The 16,663-nt window shown below is 41.2% G+C and overlaps 2 protein-coding genes across 6 annotated transcripts in view; one reads left to right on the top strand and one right to left on the bottom strand.

The window, feature by feature from the left end:
• Positions 1–495: 495 nt before the first annotated feature.
• Positions 496–10,481, bottom strand: FASTKD3 (FAST kinase domains 3). 3 transcript variants are annotated; one of them, XM_049823825.1, is made up of 7 exons: positions 10,424–10,481; positions 8,417–9,880; positions 5,011–5,096; positions 4,282–4,444; positions 3,013–3,082; positions 1,565–1,679; positions 496–781 (listed from the first exon to the last, which is right to left on the bottom strand). In XM_049823825.1, the coding sequence occupies exons 2-7, from the start codon at positions 9,849–9,851 to the stop codon at positions 683–685; spliced, it is 1,968 nt and encodes a 655-aa protein (XP_049679782.1). In that variant the 5' UTR covers positions 9,852–9,880; positions 10,424–10,481; the 3' UTR covers positions 496–682. The 3 variants fall into 3 exon arrangements, 2 of the variants coding, with proteins under 2 accessions (XP_049679782.1, XP_049679781.1); XM_049823824.1 differs by lacking the exon at positions 10,424–10,481 and having other exon boundaries at positions 8,417–9,891; XR_007508921.1 differs by lacking the exons at positions 496–781; positions 10,424–10,481 and having other exon boundaries at positions 1,655–1,679; positions 3,867–4,444; positions 8,417–9,891.
• Positions 10,482–10,521: 40 nt separating this feature from the next.
• MTRR (5-methyltetrahydrofolate-homocysteine methyltransferase reductase) overlaps positions 10,522–16,663 on the top strand; it is a 30,566-nt gene continuing 24,424 nt past the window's right edge. The window contains exons 1-4 of one of the 3 annotated variants that reach the window (XM_049823822.1): positions 10,522–10,636; positions 10,904–11,092; positions 11,523–11,647; positions 14,366–14,562. In XM_049823822.1, coding sequence (XP_049679779.1) covers positions 14,419–14,562 — 144 coding nt within the window. In that variant the 5' untranslated portion in view covers positions 10,522–10,636; positions 10,904–11,092; positions 11,523–11,647; positions 14,366–14,418. Of the gene's footprint in view, positions 10,637–10,689; positions 10,711–10,903; positions 11,093–11,522; positions 11,648–14,365; positions 14,563–16,663 lie in introns of those variants that run through there. The other 2 variants (XM_049823821.1, XM_049823823.1) reach the window with 2 other exon arrangements.

The following is a 16,663-nucleotide window of genomic DNA, read 5'->3' on the forward strand; positions in this document are numbered from 1 at the left end:
AGACAAAACTGCAAATAGTACAGACCCAGAACATCGGGCAGCCCCCCCCCCCCCCCCCCCCCCCCCCGAGACAGCTGTGCAAGTCCACTACCCTGTGGCAGCTGTTCTACAAAGTAAAGCATATCTTTTTATTAAAAACGCTCTACTTTCTGTAAGGCATTGCTGTTTAGTGAACAGCACTCTACATCTCTTAAGTATGAGCAATAAGTCAATACTGCTTGTGCAGATACTCCAAATTTTAGTTTTATGAAACACTTGGGAAATCACACCAACAGCTGTGAGTAAATTGCACAATTTCTTTTTATATTGTCAAGAAAAGCCCTGATGGGTAGGCAGCCTGGCACATTCTGTACGTTCAGACCGGCCGGTATCTTTGAACAGCCACGGCTATCCATTTGCAGTTGTGAGTTAGAACCAGTGAAAAGGCAAAGGAAATGCAGCACTCACTGTCTGGCACTTAGATCTGTTAACTTACAATAAATATTGACACAAAACTTAAGAAAATATGTTGTTCTTTATTACTCTTTACATGTCAATTGTTCCAAATATTGGAAGGTCTCACATTCAGAAGCTCGAATTATCTTAGGTGGAGTTATTTAGAAAACAGAATTGTTCTTCCATGCACAATATTATACTTTATAGTACAGGAGGTTAACCTGTGATTTAGTATTATTCTTCAGTGTCAGCAGCTGAGTCCATATGTATGAGGAAAGATTTTTCTCTGTAGATAGTCTGCCATTTTTCTGCAATTTTGTAGACTCTCTATCTCAAAAAATGGAATCTGGAAACAGAAGAAAAATGATTGGTGGAAATACCTTTTAATAAATAACTGGGTAAGATTGATGTTCATTAAGCAGATATAAAATTATACATCAAACATTTGTCTGCTTTAAAATTAAACATTTAATCCTAAGCTTATTATTGATCTGTAAATCACCTGAATAGAGATTACTGTAAAACAAAGAGTGATACCCATTACAGTTTAAACTAAGTTAAAGATAATGGAGTTAGCCTTATGTAATAAGTGATTATAAATGGAAAAGAAAATCTAGAAGTAACTGTTTTGGTCCAAAGTATGTTTAAAGATAAAAATACCCCTATTAGTTCAACAGGCAAAATAAAGGATATACTCTCTTGAGAAAATATTATTTACAATACAAAGCAGTTCCTTTTTTTTTTTTAAACTCCTCTTTTTAAACTCCAAATTCAGGCCTTTTTAAAAAAGTATTTAATTAAAAATCCCAATTCTACTGAACTCTTAGACAACATTTTCCTTTAAGTCAAGATTTGAACCTTAATCACTGCAGAGAAGTACTCTTTCAAGCAGCCACTATTTGGTGGAAAGCACAGGCAGAATACACTAACTGATCCAAGGAAGAAAATGGAATTTCCACAACACCCTCAAAAAGGCAAAACCTAGGCAGAGAGAACATACTATAGAAAGGACAAGACTACATCTGCTTTGGGAAGTAATTGGAACTACAGTTTTAGGCATCATAAAATAATAATTTTTCACTTGTTTTGCTAACCAGAGCAAAAGCAAACCACTGTCTTTGGACCTTACCTGCACAACTTCATAACCAAGTAACCGAAGATGTCTCTGTTTAATAGCTTCTTCTCCCAACAGATTGTGGCTATGAATGCAAAATCTGCTTTGACCATCAACACAGAGGGCAATTCTAAAATAAAAAACAAGTGTAGTATCAAAAAAAAACCCCACCCAACCCAAAAACTCAGTTATTTTAATCACCACAACTACTGCAGTTCCTAAGAAGCATGAGACAATACCTCCCCTCTTACTCCTTAATACCTCCTAAAATTAGATGTTGTAGGATGGGAGTTACCTTGTTCAGGACAATTTAAATCACTCAATTTAAGGGTGGGAAGGGGAAAGCCTGAAACCTAGTGAAATTGATCATAAAACCTTATTTATATGCTCTGAACAAAAACTACCATAATAATAAGAGTTTGATATTTTTAATGCTACTATTGGTAAGCTGTTTTGAATTCTTCTAGAAGCAAAAACATACAAAATACTTGTCTCAGCTTGAAAACATTTCAGAACCTAAATTTATTCAACTTATTAGTCTACTTGTTATACCTGTTAGAGTTCAAGTTAAAGTTAAGTTTAAGCTAAATCTGCTTAAACCTGTATGTATGGTTGGCAGCATCACGGATTACAACTATATTTTCTTCTCCTTGGTGATAAAAATCACATCAACTTAAACCAAAATTTGTATATCCACTGTAAAAAAAGTTGCTTAAATTTTCAGCATGTTAAGGATATCGTGACCTTGTTTACACATGAAAGGTGTAACTTAAAAAAATCAAAGCCCATTCTTAAACATTTAAGCATGGGATTTTTGAAAGAACTTATATTAGTCTGTGAGTCTTGTGAAGGTTAAGCTGGAGAACACATAACCTTTTCAAAGACTTTTGCTTTATCCACAGAACTGCAGTTGCAAATACCACACTGGCAGGTTGCTTAACTTTGTGTCCAAGGTTTCTCAAAGTAATCTTTGTTTCACTTTTTTTTTTTTTTTAAACACCTATGCATTTTTCAATAAAAAACAGCATCTATAGCAAATACCCTCGTTACACAGGAGTCCTTACAGAAGTACATTTGTGAACTCAAACTGGCTTAAACTGTGTTAAATCTATGCAGACATGCTCAATTAGAATTGATTTAGTTTTAATTGGAAAATGAATTACAGAAAATCAAAATACACTACTATAAGCCAAATCAGGATCACTTTGATCCTGACTGTCACTGGGTAAAGAGACTAATTGTCTGACACCGTATAGTTAGGAAGCAAAACAATGAGGAAAAAGTACAGATCATTAATTTTGCCAACTTTGTCCTTTTGCCAGAGGTTTCAATGTGAAACCTGAACTTTGTCGAGGTCAATGGCAAAACTCCAATCAGCTTAAATTTTGCCTGGGTTTCACCCTGGATGCTGTTTGTCAACGTTAACCAACATTTTACCAGTGGTTTCTTTTTTTTGTCCTTACCGTCTGTGTACCTCTTCACATTGGGCAGCAGGCAACACAAAACCTTCTTCATCTAATTTAATCTCAATATCTAGCATAAATGAAAAGAGAAGTGACATTAAAACTCATTTCACATAACAAACTGTTTACTGTAATTCTCATCTGTTTACTGTAGTTCTCATTCCCTTGCAGTTCATTGTTTTATAAAAATAACTAAAATACTATCGCAATACTTTTTGCTGCATCACAGAGGCTTGCAAAAGATGTGTATAGACTATTTAACACAAATGAGTGATAATTAGTAACACTTCAGCCTCTCATAATGCTAACAGCAAAGTAGCGTTCCAAGTCCACTATAAACCATATTGTCGTTAAATGGCACTTTGCCTGGTTGGCTAGGGCCTCTGGAATTTTGAGGGCTTTGGGGAGAGACTGTCTCTCTCTGCCCCTCCCCTTTATTTTTTCTAATTCCCTAATTGTATTGATGATGTCCATCTGCAAACAGAGCTTTGGACCTTAAACCCTGCCAACTTCAACCCCATGCAGAAGCTGAAACGCAGAATAATTCTGGAATCATCCCTCTGTGGATGTGTTTTTTTGTTTTTAATCCCTCCAATGTCCATGGGGTCCAAGAGACCCTTCCCTCAACACCTTATTTATCGTCCACCCCTCCTGAGCACACATCTTTCCTCATCATTACCTTCTCTCCGCTTCCTTCCCTGGCACATGAAACACTCTGTTCTCCTCATTCCTCTCTTTCAGTCCACAAACCCCCACTGACGATACCTAGTCAACAGTTCTTGCTAAGGGGAGAGGAACACAGCTGAGCAGGGCAGCGGGCTGACAACCTTCCAGCTCTTCCTTTCTCTACTCACCACCAAAGCAGAGAGATCAGGCAAGTAGCGTTGCCTCATTTTGCTTTCAATTATACAAGTTGTTTAGGGGAAAAGTAAAAGAGGAGCTGATAGCAAAAATACACAATACAAAAGTTAGCAGCTATTTTCAATGCAGACTGGCTGTGTAAATGTCAAGTAACATTGCAGTTCTTTTCTCTCCCTGTTCTTCTTTCTGCCTTTGAAAATGCATTTACTTAAAGTTCTCATGATGTTTCCTCATTTCAGACCTTCTACAGAGTTTTGTATTCCAGTTTACTTTTTCTGTATTTGCTCAATTTAGAATGCCCACAAGGGGAATAAAAGAAATAATTTTTATTTCTGGAAAATAACTGAGCCTAAAGTTTTGACACCATAAGCACATGTTTTATTATTAGTCTAAAGAAATGTTACTTACCAACTGTATAGAAATATGGTGTTGATACCTCTGATGCAAAATATATTCTTTTTTTCAGCAAACAAAGTAATCCAGTCTTCACCCTTTTGAGGAGGTGAACATCCAGAGAACTGTGGGATCTGAGAAAGGCCTTTACCTGATACTTTGGAAGGAGTTTGGGACCCTACATAATGACAGAAAACCAAATCAAACAAAAGAAAAAGGGAGGTAACATTTTTGTAATTACCACATATTAATGTAGCAAATGTATTCTGTGCATTTCAAAGCCATGTCTATTGAGACACTTACAGTCTGAGGTATGATCTGCTGGAAACTTAAAACAAACAAACCACAAAACCCAAACAACCACCAGAACATCCTCAGCAAGCTTCCACACTATCATGCTGAATATATCACTCATGAGAAATGCACAACTGTTTCCATTCATTCCTCTGCAGTCAGGCCAACATCCAAGTGCCTGATCTCTTTTGTGCTGCAAGTACAAAAAAAGTACTCGGAAATACACAAAAAGCACTTTAACTTAGAGCTAGTCAGTTCCATCAAACATACAAATATATTGTCAATCAAACAGGTAGAAATGCTTCATATTTTCATCAAGAAAAAAAAAAAGCTGTTTCCTCCAATTCCAATGCTTTTATGGGGAGGACAGTCCTCAAGTAATTATCAAGAGGGCCCTAATGACCTTATCACCTTTTGTTAACATCAGTTCTGGTTTCATATGTGCCATACCTCATAAAATGGGCACTCCAGGGTTACAGTCAGAAAAAGCTGGGTTAGCTGGGAGGTAACAGTTCTGTCCAAACCGGGTGGCTGGGCTGAAACAACAATATTCAGGCTTTCAGGTGTACCTTTAACAACGCATCTTTACACAAACCATCATGTAGAAGTTAGGAAAAGCTATTCAGTTTAACACACAGAGAAGCTATTCGATCATTATCATGCCTGATCACTGTTTGAATGAACAGAAAGACCAGTTGTGAAATGACGTAGTTAGAAAAATCAGGACATGATTTACAGAAATATCAACATAGAAAAAAACATGCAACTAGCAAGATCTCAGTTAAGACTGTCGTATTCTCTCAGGGAAAAGAAAAAAAAAAAGAAAGAAAAAAAAAAATTAAAAAAGAGGTTCCAAGAGATGCAGGACATTCTACAGGGAGAAATACGTTTGAGTTGAGGTCTTGGAGAAATTTCCCATTTCCTTCTTCCTACAACCCCTTCTACCCAAGTTATAATCCCAGGATCTCATTGTTTCACTCAGGTTTGGTTTTTTTTTTTTTATCTGAGAGTAGTGGATAATACTGAATAATTTATGAAGGTTTGTCTACAAGCGTGTATACTTGAAGCATCTTTCATGTTATGTGCAAAGTATTATTACAGAATGGTAAAAACTTGATGTAGTGTAAGATGCTAATCATGCAGGTCATCTTCTCAAGTTTCTGTTCCAAACTTAGACCACTCTAATGGAATACCTTTATTGATTTAAAAGAACATGTTTGAAGTAACTGGTACTATGATGTTTCTCATTTTGTAAGTATCAAGCTTGAGAACTTCAAAAGACATTCTGTTTTTTTAGGACATGAGGAATGTCTGCTTCCTAAAAATCAACCCCTTAAAGTGTTTCATGTTGAACAGCTAAAAACTGAGTGACCAAAGTTTCTAATCACTTTGAAAACTTGACCTTATAGAGAGTTTTATTAACAGAGAAACTTTAGCTGAGATCTTGAGAAGTCACTCATCTTTCTGGCATAGCTTACATATCCCTATAATGCCGCTAAATATGCTTTACTATCTAACACAGAATTACTTAAAATCTATAGCTTACAACTGTGTTGTTTGTAACAGGTTTGCATCCAAAAGCATTGGATCATGCAATAGTTGGAGCCGAGGACAGGCTATCACATGGGGGATGTTCTAGAAGCTTACTAGACTGGGGAAAAAACCCCAACAATTAGGTGAAGGCAGCCCTTGCAGACAAGACAGTCTTAGAAGCAGCGGGTGAGCGGACTCTGGGATCGCCTAAGCAAGATGGGATAAATCACAGGGTAGATTTTTAAATTTCGTAATATCTTCCTCGGTATGGTGGGACATAGGGCCAAGGATGGGACTGTAGTGCTTGCGCAGAGGCAGAGAGGAAAGGAGCTCAAGGTACTGAACAAAGATGGGCACAGGAAGCCTCCACCAGCGGAGTGTAGTCAGCAGACAGGATGCCAGTGGGAAGAAGCATCACATAAGCGTATCAGATTCTGGATTAAAAGTAATTTAAAAACCAGGACGAAGCACCAATCTTTATGCCTTGTTAAAACATACATGAGCCTTAGGATTCAATTTACATTTTTACCTAGATAATTAAAAAAAAAGTACCAGCTCATATTATGACACTGTTACATTTAACTGGTTCAGATCTCACTTCTGTTTTAATTAAACCAACAATTATGCACTGCAAATTAATTTTTTCAGCTTCACCCATCTACCCTTTTCAGCTTTCACAATAAACAATATGAAACAGAAATACAACCAAGTTGGAAGCAAGAATATAACACAATAATCCTTATCCTGAAAGAACAGAGTAGAGATGACAGCAGAAGTCCATACCCGGTTTGACCTTACCCCCACCTGAAAAGCTGTACACGATGCAGGCTGGCGAAAGGTAAGGACTAAAGCGCTAGAATCACCTACATGCAATGGACCTTGTTTGAATCATAAGGCAAAACAGTATTTAAAAAACACATTTTGTACTGCCTGAGATTTACAAATTCTGTGTATATAATTCTAACATGTTCTTATCAATAATAGTAATTTAAATTCTTTTTGCCCCAATGCTACACTTCACCTCACTTCTCTCTAGAATTTGTACTAGTCTTGACTAAAGTTTATAAGGATTTTTGGACTATTTTTTAAAATACAACAATGAATTATTTCCATAGTAATAGGTGAGCTTGCTAGTAACACAATAATAAGTAAGCTGCGGAACAGTTACTGTAACTTTTCTTGCATATTACACTTTGGTCCCAATTTTAAAGGCTATGAACAGGTTTTCTGACAACTACAACCATGTACTTTGCCCTGAGAGCCTCAAGAAAGGAGTGGTTTCAATGCTTAGGAAAATATCCAGAAATAAGGATTATGCAAAGTCACAGAGGACCTAACCTTAAAAAGACAGGCAGCGAAATCTTAATCTAACCAGCAGTGCACAAGCAGAAGGTAATTATTTTAGCTTCGCAGTAAGTACTACTAGTATTTCTACCGTTTTTTGAAATACTTCTTCCCCTGGGCTAGTCCCCGAGTAAAACGCCTAAGAGCCAGTCCAGACCCTACGGAGTATGAGATCAAAGCGGGCAAAGCAAACAATTGTGGGCGAAGAAATAGATACAGAAAAGTGAAGTGACTTGCCCAAAGCCACAAAGCAAATGGGGGGCTACACCCAGAATAAAAGTCAAGTCTCAGGACTCACTATCCAGTGTTTCACCTTTATGCCACATCCCTCGTGTGGCAGTCATTACAATGCAAAAATTTAGAGAAAAATAAACCCTGAATCACTACACTATATTTTACATCTCTCGTGCATCATTCCAAGTATCATTGCCATTAAAAATTCTACCACTTTTGGTCTCAGTCTTGTTAGTTCCATAATAACTGGTCTCACTAGCCTTCCTGGCGTTACCAGTCTCTTAGTAACATAGTCTTGCTTCATTGTGAGTATTCACATCTGTCACCGCATAGGCACAGAAATTTAAACAGCCAGAGTTAAAAGTAACACATTTCCTGCACAGAGAAACTTGGTGTCTAAAACCTATGCGAGACCAAGGACCAACATGGGGGAAAACAGAAGATCAGTATTTTTTAGAAAAGCAGAAGGATTAACTGAAATAATTTTTTTTAAGGGAATTCAAATCTGTGTCTAAGATTGTACAGTGCAAATTTCGAACTCCTCTAAATGATATAAACTGAAAGACCACTGCAACTGTGACAAGGAAGCAGCAGTCTTTGCCCTCCTGATCATCATTCTCCAGTCACCTTCATCAGGTCATCGTTGATTTCACAGATGAAAGGTTAAGAAAGGGGTGCTTGACAAGAGACACACCATGCAATAGAAAGAAATGTGGAACATCACAAGAAGAACACTGCTCCTTACCTTGAAGCTGCTGCAGAAAATAGGGACTAAATATTTTTGGCAGAAAATTTACCGGATAACGTTGAATAAGGACACAGGAGTGCAGCAGGTTCAGTAAGGTGTGAGGCTGAAAGTGACTAAGGCGAGCATGCAATACTGTTTCAAGCTTCCGAAACAAGGCAGAAGCACTTGGAGGCAGATAGTTAAGAGTCCCAAATGGTATAATATACCCAGCAATCTGGTCGGTGGTAAATCTGTCAGCAGCGGCAATGAAACCTTCTGCCGCTGCATCAAAGATGGGTTTAGAAAGGATCATCTTTTGGCAGCAGTACTGCATGATTTTGCTGACTGTTTGAGGATGCATGGTAAAGATGGACTTGGGAACATGCGTTTCCAGTGCGTCTGTAAAAACCTGGTCATGATGTCCAAAGCATAGGAAGGCTTCCAGTACATTTACCAGTTCATCACCTGTGAAATATGGAATATGCTTCACAGATTGTCTACACAGAGCTGTGACTAAGGGAACGTTCTGAGTCTGATGAAGAACAACCAGTGAGTTCAGTATTATGCTTGTGAACTTTGGGCTTAGCTGGGAAACTATGGTTAAAGTGGCACTGTTCATTCTGTTTAGCAAGTCTTGGTATCGTTCCCCTTCCCTGGCAGTCACCTGCAGCATCTTATAAACCGTCACCATTTCCCTGGGACTGCACTCCTCAACGTCTTTTGCTTGCACGTGGTTCACAATTTGTTCCAGCGTCGCGCAGCTTGGGCCTTCCAACTCAAGCAAACTCTCTCCGAGAGCACACAGGTTTTTAACAGTCAGCTGTCCTTTACCAAGCCGTTCCTTGCCCTCTGAAAGCAAGCTTGCCATCAGCGTACTCTGGGGATCTATACGCAGTTTTATCAAAGCTTGCAATGCATTCAGCAGCCCGGTGTTTGACAGTTTTGAGGATTCAAATTCAAACTGGAAGCATAATGCCCTGAAAACTTCATTCTCTAACACTTCTTCAGGGTTTTTCAGACCACTGTCATCCACCTCAAGTTCAGAAATCCTCTGCAGGGCTCCTGAGGCCATAGTATCAGACATGACTTCCAGTGAGCTAAGAAAGTCAAAAATCTCTTTTGATGTACAAAGGCTGTTCAACTTCTTGAAAAACAACTGTTCATCCGTCCACACGTTGTTAGACTTAGTACTGCTCCCACTATCCCCACAAAGATGCACAGTTTCGTTAACAGAAAGAGACTGCATCCGCAGTTGTACGTGGTTTTTTCTACAAAACATATACTGAGATTTATCTTTGAAACACAGCATCCTCATGGCTACGGAGCTACAGTTTTGGGGCTTTCGCTGCCCACTGATAAAGCTCAACCTTTTGCTTAGGGTCATCAAAATGGACCTGCTTGCTGGCGCGCTCGATGAATAAAACTGGAAACTTTTTCGGCCAATCAAAGCCATACTGGATCAACTGGGTTCTCAGAAGATCCCTAGAGGAAGAAAAAACGCATACCTAGTTGGGAAAACAGCACCGGCGTCATTCAAAAGCCGCAACGCCGCCCCCTTGTAGCGGCTGGACGCGACCGGGAAGCCCCCCTCTCCCGCGGCCGCCGGCAGAAGGCAGGGCGAGGACAAGGAGGAGGAGCTGCCGGGAGCCCCCAGACCCGCGACGGCTTGCAAGGCACCTCTGCCCCGTCTCTCCCTGCGGACGCCCGGCCCGCCGAGGCGGGACGGGGACCGGGCAGCGGGCACCGGGCAGCGGCGGCCGGAGCGGTCCGCGGGGGCTGGCAGCCGGCGGGGCGGCGACGGGCGAGCCCGACAGGGGCCGGGCGGCACCGGCGGGGCCTCTCGCCCCGCGCCCCGCCTCACGGGCCCCACAGCCTCCCTCCGCCGTCCCTCCCGCCCCAGCGCCTGCTGCTGCCTGCCGCGGGCCGGGGCGTCGCTCCGCTCCGCTGCCCTCCTCCTCCTCGTCCTCGTCCTCCCTGCTCCGCCGGCGGGGCCGCCGCCAGCTGCGGGAGCGCGGGCGGCCTCACCTCCGCCGCCATGATGGGCGGCGCGGGAGCTGCCGGGAGCTTCCGCCGCCGCCGCCGCCGCCATCTCCTCCTCCTCCTCCTCCTCCTCCTCCTCCTGCTTCTCCTCCTCCGCGCTGCCGGAGGCACGGCGGAGCGCGGGAGCCGGCTGTGTGCGCCCGGGTCAGAAGCGCGTCCTTCAGCCCGAGTACTGCCGTCCCCGCAGGCCGGCGGCGGGTACGCGGCTCTGAGGGACGGCTTGCGGGAAGCCGGGGACACCACACACACACACACACGGCCCGTCGCTCTCTGTGAGGCTTCTGGTGCTGTAGCGGCGTTGAAGGCCGCGGGGCGGACCTGGCCCTGGCTCCCTGAAATCGCCGTCCTTCGGCAGGGACGGCTCTCCCCGCCTTGGCAGCGGGGTGCCGGTTGGCCCAGCCGCTTTTCTCCGGGCGGGAGAAACTGGGTTCCGCACTGAAGTTTTTGTGTTTGTCTTGGTCGTAGAGGGAAAGTGATTCTGAGCAAGGCACTGGCTGCTGAAAGAAATGACACCGGAGTGGCTTCGTGGCTCTGAAAGCACGGTCCTGCAACCCGGTGTGAGGCCACGCAGAAGCGCGTAAAGCTGCTGCAGAGGTTTCTTGCGGTTTTGTCCTGCCCGTGGCCGCGCAGTTTGACATGATTTTGACAGAGCAGGTACGTGAAGAGCAGGCAGTCTGGCCTTACAGTACAGCGACGTAATCGCTGGGGCCAGCACATCTGGCCCAGCGAAACTGCGTGGCTGGCACTCGCCGGTGGCTTGTTTGCTCCTACCGTGCGTGGACTTATGGAGCTGATGGACTCCCCGTTAATCTTGTGTGGACTGTTCATCTTCTGAGTTTTCTGACCGCTTGATCAGACGAGCTATAATTTGAAGTGTCATCCCTAGTTTCATGTTAAGTGCTGGTTTGAGCCAGCAAGTCCTGGATTGTTTTCCCAGCTTAAACATTGTTTTGCTTTTTGACGTGTGACTGCCAACGCATTGACATGTTAAAGGCTGCTAGTGTGGTAATACTATTAAAGTTGGAGGGATTCTCTAGAAAGCTTGGTAGTCAAGAATTACCATTTTTTCCCCTCTTTATTTCAGTTAAACTCGTATCACATAAGTGGAAGTGGCACATCATCTTTGAAGAGTGTACGCAAGAGCAACGTGGGCAGTATATTCACCTGAGTGCAAGTGTGTACCTGGTTTATGACTGTGTTCATCTGCAGGTAGGCATCATTAATTTTCCTTTCTTTTAGCAGGCATCGCTTCATCAGTTTGTGCTTGAAGCTCTTCTGGTTGACAACAGGGAGAAGATGCTGTCACAGGGAGAAACTCCTCAGCTTGTGTAGTTTAAATCGAATCAGGATCGAAGGAGTTTATTGGTCTATTAATGACATAATTGAGTGTCAGGCAGTTAATTTAACTACTGTTTAATTGGTTAATTGAACTATATATTCAAGATCAATAGCAACAACGCAACAGATACGATACTAGGCACTTATAAAATGTTAATAAATGCCTACAAATATTTAAACAGCCCTCTGTATCTAATTCCAAGGAATTGTCTAGTTGTGGCCTCCCCCCTTCCCGCAAGTACACATTGACACTGTTACGTACACACACAGTTCCCTCTCTCGGGAGGAATGCATCTCAAACACGATCCCCTCTTCTGGCCCTGTGGGTTCTTTCGTTCACACACACCTTCTGTGCTCTAACTTGTGCATCTGTGCAGTCTGCTAGTCCGCACACCAGTCAGAAAGCTCCCCGCAAGTTCACATACATGCAGCCAAGATGTGGGTAGCTATTTTTTGCACCCTTTATTGTTACTGTACTAGCTGGAGTGGAAGCAGCTCACAGTGTCTTATGCGGAGGCTGCTCTGCCTGGCCTAGGCAGAGGTCATGGTGCTGTTAGGGCAACACCTGGCCATGTCAAACCACATTGTGACTGCTGTTCTTTCTCTTGCCCTCTCCTTTCCCGCTACTACGCCAATTTTCTTGCTTCTCTTGTACATCTTCCCAAGCTGACTCTTGTTTGAAGTCTCTTGGTAATCCCCTGGCCATAATGTTGGCAGCTTATCCCTCACCTTTTTGTGTATAGAAGACTTCTGTGCTATGGTGTGGTCCCAGTGGAAAACTGATTATCTTTCTCCCTTTCTGAGGTATAAGAAGGAATGTAGTAATGAAATGCCGCTTCATCTTTATTGTTTTTCTCTGTTTATAGTCGGGCATTGCCACATGCTGACAAGAGAACAATTAGGGTGAAAACATAGCACGTGACTAGGATGAATCTGTATTACTACAGGGATGTGAGAGTATTTAAACTGTATTTAAACTATTTCATATGAATCATCATAATTTGCGTGTCATCAAATTTCTTTGTATTTCTTTTGGAAAAGGAGGGTGAAAAATCATTTTGTAGATTGTTTTGGCTTATGCGTCTTCTTCTGTGCACATGCACATGAAGCCAGTTATTTAAATGAATTTATTTAAAGTGACTGTTAAGGTAATTATTAATATCTTTAGGTAATATAATGTAATCAGATGAAAGTGAAAACTATAATGGAAAATGTAGTAGAACAAAATACAATGAAAGCCTCAAAATTTTCTTGTAGTTACATTTTTCATGGAATTCATGTGTGGTACAGGCACTGTACTCTTAAGAAGCTATCACTTAGTTTTACCACTTTTGATTTACATGTATGCTATTAAAAAAAGCCAATTCTAATAGGAGAAACCTTCCACAATACTGTGGGGAGAAATATCATGCCATATCAATAGAGTGCAGTATTCTTATGCAGTTGAGCTGTGTTTGTTTTCCCATGAGAGAAACAGGAAAAAGATATGCCTCAAATTACTTAGCCACAGGTTTCCGTAAATCAGTGTGTGTGGCTAGGACACTGAATGCTTTCTGTAGCTGAATCTGTGTGGGAGCAATAGGTGAAGTACAGCAAAGTGGGCCCAGGCACGTGAAAAAAATCTGAAGTTGGGAACTGAAAATTGATCAGTTGTAATTCTAGGTATTTGAGTTCTACTGCAGCTCCCTAGCAGCAACAAGGTATTGACAGAAGATTGATTTGTAATATACGCATGAGAGACATTCTGCTTGTCTCTCTTATTCAATGCTGCTTGAAGTTGCCTTTACATCTGTTGTGTTCTGTCTGTGTCAAAATCATGAAAGAAAAGTTCTCGCATTCAAACTTCCATGGGACAGGTGAAAGGATAAGGATATGCATCTCATTCATCTTACTGCTTGCAAGACTTCATGAGGGAGTGGCATTTTCAGCAGATTTCTCTAAGATGGTTTCTTATTTTTAGGAGAAGAAACCCCAAATAGTCAATTCTGTAGTTGCACTTGTGTAAGAAGCTCCTTTTTGAAATAGGAAATGAAAAACAATGTTTGTGTTCTAAAATATAGTCATAATGGACAGTAAAGTGTAAAGGCATTCAGGCAAAAAATACTGATTTCAGAAAAGAAAAAACTGAGAATATTAATTTATCTTTTTTCTCAGGCATTGCATTTTGACTTCACCAGGTCTATGTTTTGTTTTGTTTTCAAATACATCTCAGAAAAGTGACCAAAGCAGTCACTGACGTAAAGTGGAAAATACAACTCTCGTAATAAAAATAGTGTTTCTTTTCATGAAACTAGGTTATCTATTGTATTGTTTGCAAACTAGATTCTTGATACTGGGCATATTGCAATATTACTGCAAAATCAAGGCAGTGCAGCACGTATGACCAATACCACGAGTCCTTCGCAACCTGGCCTACAAAGCTTGGTTGTGAGAAATGGCTTCTCTTCAGAGTAGGTGCCTCATTTCCAAGTTAAACACCAATACTGCTATTCTTTAAAGTATCTCTTTTTAATCTATTAAGCAAAACAAAATCTTCCTGTTCTGCATGCAATAAATGCACTCTTCTTTTTCTTCTTGTTTCCCCTGCAGTGTCTTTATTTAAAAAAAAAAAAAAAAAAAAAAAAAGTGCTCTGTTTTGGGAAATGTGCTGTGATTTAAAAAGGAGGTTTCTGCTCCTCTATGCAACACAAAAGGGGCAGGCAAAAGCCATAGCTGAGGAAATACGGGAGCAAGCAGGTGCCCGTGGAATTGAAGCTGATATGCACTGTATAAGTGAAATGGACAAGGTGAGATACTCCATGCTGGTTTGAAAAACAGGTATTTAAGAGCTGCGTTTTTCTTCATGTGCTTGAGTGGTAGCTGTTAATAATTGTGAAGTCTGAGCACATGCACCCACCTAAAATATACCATCTAGTTTTAAATTTTTGCTTCTTATGAATCAGTAATTTGGACCAATACTCACAGATGCTTACTAGCCAAAGGTACATCTTTCTAGTGATTTTTTTTTTTTTTTTATTAGAGCAGTAAAGGAGTATGTCTTTGATCTCTCTTCTAACAACAGTGCAGGGACTTCTTGAAAACTATTTATGCATGCAGTAGTGAATGAATTCAGTATTTACTGGTCAGCTCTCCTGTTGTTAGAAATGACACATTTTTTTCCCCTGTTGTTTTTATGTTGCATTGAGGTCCTGTGCTCTGTTAACTGAGGGCTGCAGCATGATCCTGAGCTTTTGTGGGGTCTTCTTGAGTTACTTAGTATATGCACTACCTCCAGTTCACACTGGATAAACTCAAGTTATGTTGTAGAAAGAAATAAAAAGCTTGGCTGGAGCAAGGAAGTGGGTTTTTATTATTTGCTGCTATCAAAGGGTAAGGATCTGAAAACTGTTCCTGTCTGTCTGTAACTAAAAGCAATATGGACTGTAATTTCCTTCACAAAGTACTTTCAACTGTATGTTCTCAAACAAGAACACTTAAAATCCCAAACAAATGAAACTTGATAGCCTGGTATTTCTTATGAGATGAGCAGAAAATAACACCTAAAAGAGTTTTTTCCATGCACTTGAAAATGTGAGAAGTTTATAAAAATAATTTAGTTCCTTTTTAGCAAGTTGCTTTCTTGGGGGATACACTACATGTTGGGTAGCTGGACATCTGCTTTTGAATGAATGTTCACCAAGTCTGTAGTGAAGTGTTACAAAGAGACTTTTATGCAACCAGCAGGGGATGTGAAGATTGTCCTTATATTCTTCCATTTCATTTCTTCTGCATTTGACGGGTTGGGAGATTAGTTTCAGGAAGGCGGTAGGCAGGATATTTCTAGCCCTGTTACTGGCCTGACACTTGAATAAATCTATTTTGTCAAATTTTGCAAGACAACTCAGAGCTGCGAGTTATTGATGAGGTAGAGAGATGTACTGAATTGAGAATCTGAGAACTGGGCACTGAGGAAAAAAGTAATTTCTGCAGCTTTGTAGATTTCATCACTTAAGCTTTTCCTTAGCCTTCACGGTAAATAAAGGGAACTTCGAGAAGCTTAGGTGTAATTGGGGAGGGGAAGGCAGGGTGGCATAATGTACTGGAGCAAGAGCTTGCTTGAATCTGGTGGAACGTCTTGTGAAGACTTTAGGGCATGTTAGATCTGAGAGTTTATTCCACAACAAGCACAATTCAGAGATCTGTGTGTGTATACTTTAGGCGAGGAAGTAAGAGGTTTCTGTTTTGTCCGTATTTGTCAGCTAGAAGGCCCATCTTTATGCGGCTCTTGGGTATTTTTCAGACCTTGTCATCACTTAAAAGGGATTGCTGTGAAGGTCTGTGGGTGGAACAGGTGGCTACAGAGTCAATAGTCATAATGTGATCCTGTTGCCATACAAAAATGAATGGTCAAATACCGCTCAAGTTCGTAGGTGAGAAAAGGTCATAAATCTTTGGTTGGTTACTGTGATTGCTTTTTATGCTTGATGAAAGACTGAAATGAAGTGGAAGTGAGGTAGGAGCAGTAAAATAGGAGGCTAAATGGAGATCATCTTGTGTCACAGTGCATGCAGTCAACCTTGGATGAGTTGTCTGAATAAGAACATTTGCTATGGTACATACTATTCTGGATAAGACATATCTGGGTGTCTGATCCCATCCTCTTCCTTCAGCAGTCATTTGTGGCTTGGGCAGGCTGCTCACTGTACATGGTTGAGGCGTACTTCTGAAGGAAAGAGAAAGAATGGGACAAAGATGTAACACTAAGGATATAGGAAGAAGTGGAAGGGAGAGTAAAAAACTATGTAATTGTGTAAGGTTCTTGTTGGTCTAGTGATATATCAGACCTCCCACTAGTTGACACAAATTAGTGCACGACCTCTGTCGCCAAACTTTTGGCTTTCAAAAGGT

This window comes from Accipiter gentilis, chromosome 20, assembly GCF_929443795.1.
Source record: "Accipiter gentilis chromosome 20, bAccGen1.1, whole genome shotgun sequence".
Taxonomy (NCBI): domain Eukaryota; kingdom Metazoa; phylum Chordata; class Aves; order Accipitriformes; family Accipitridae; genus Astur; species Astur gentilis.

Excerpts from the sequence above, each read along its gene's own strand:
- FASTKD3 (XM_049823825.1), bottom strand. The coding sequence starts at position 9,851 with ATGGCTTTGATTGGCCGAAAAAGTTTCCAGTTTTATTCATCGAGCGCG. Across the intron at positions 5,097-8,416 it reads TTTTCTGCAGCAGCTTCAAG|CCCAGCCACCCGGTTTGGAC; the intron begins GTAAGGAGCAGT and ends TTGTTGTTTCAG. Across the intron at positions 4,445-5,010 it reads TGGAGTGCCCATTTTATGAG|GGTCCCAAACTCCTTCCAAA; the intron begins GTATGGCACATA and ends GTCATTATGTAG.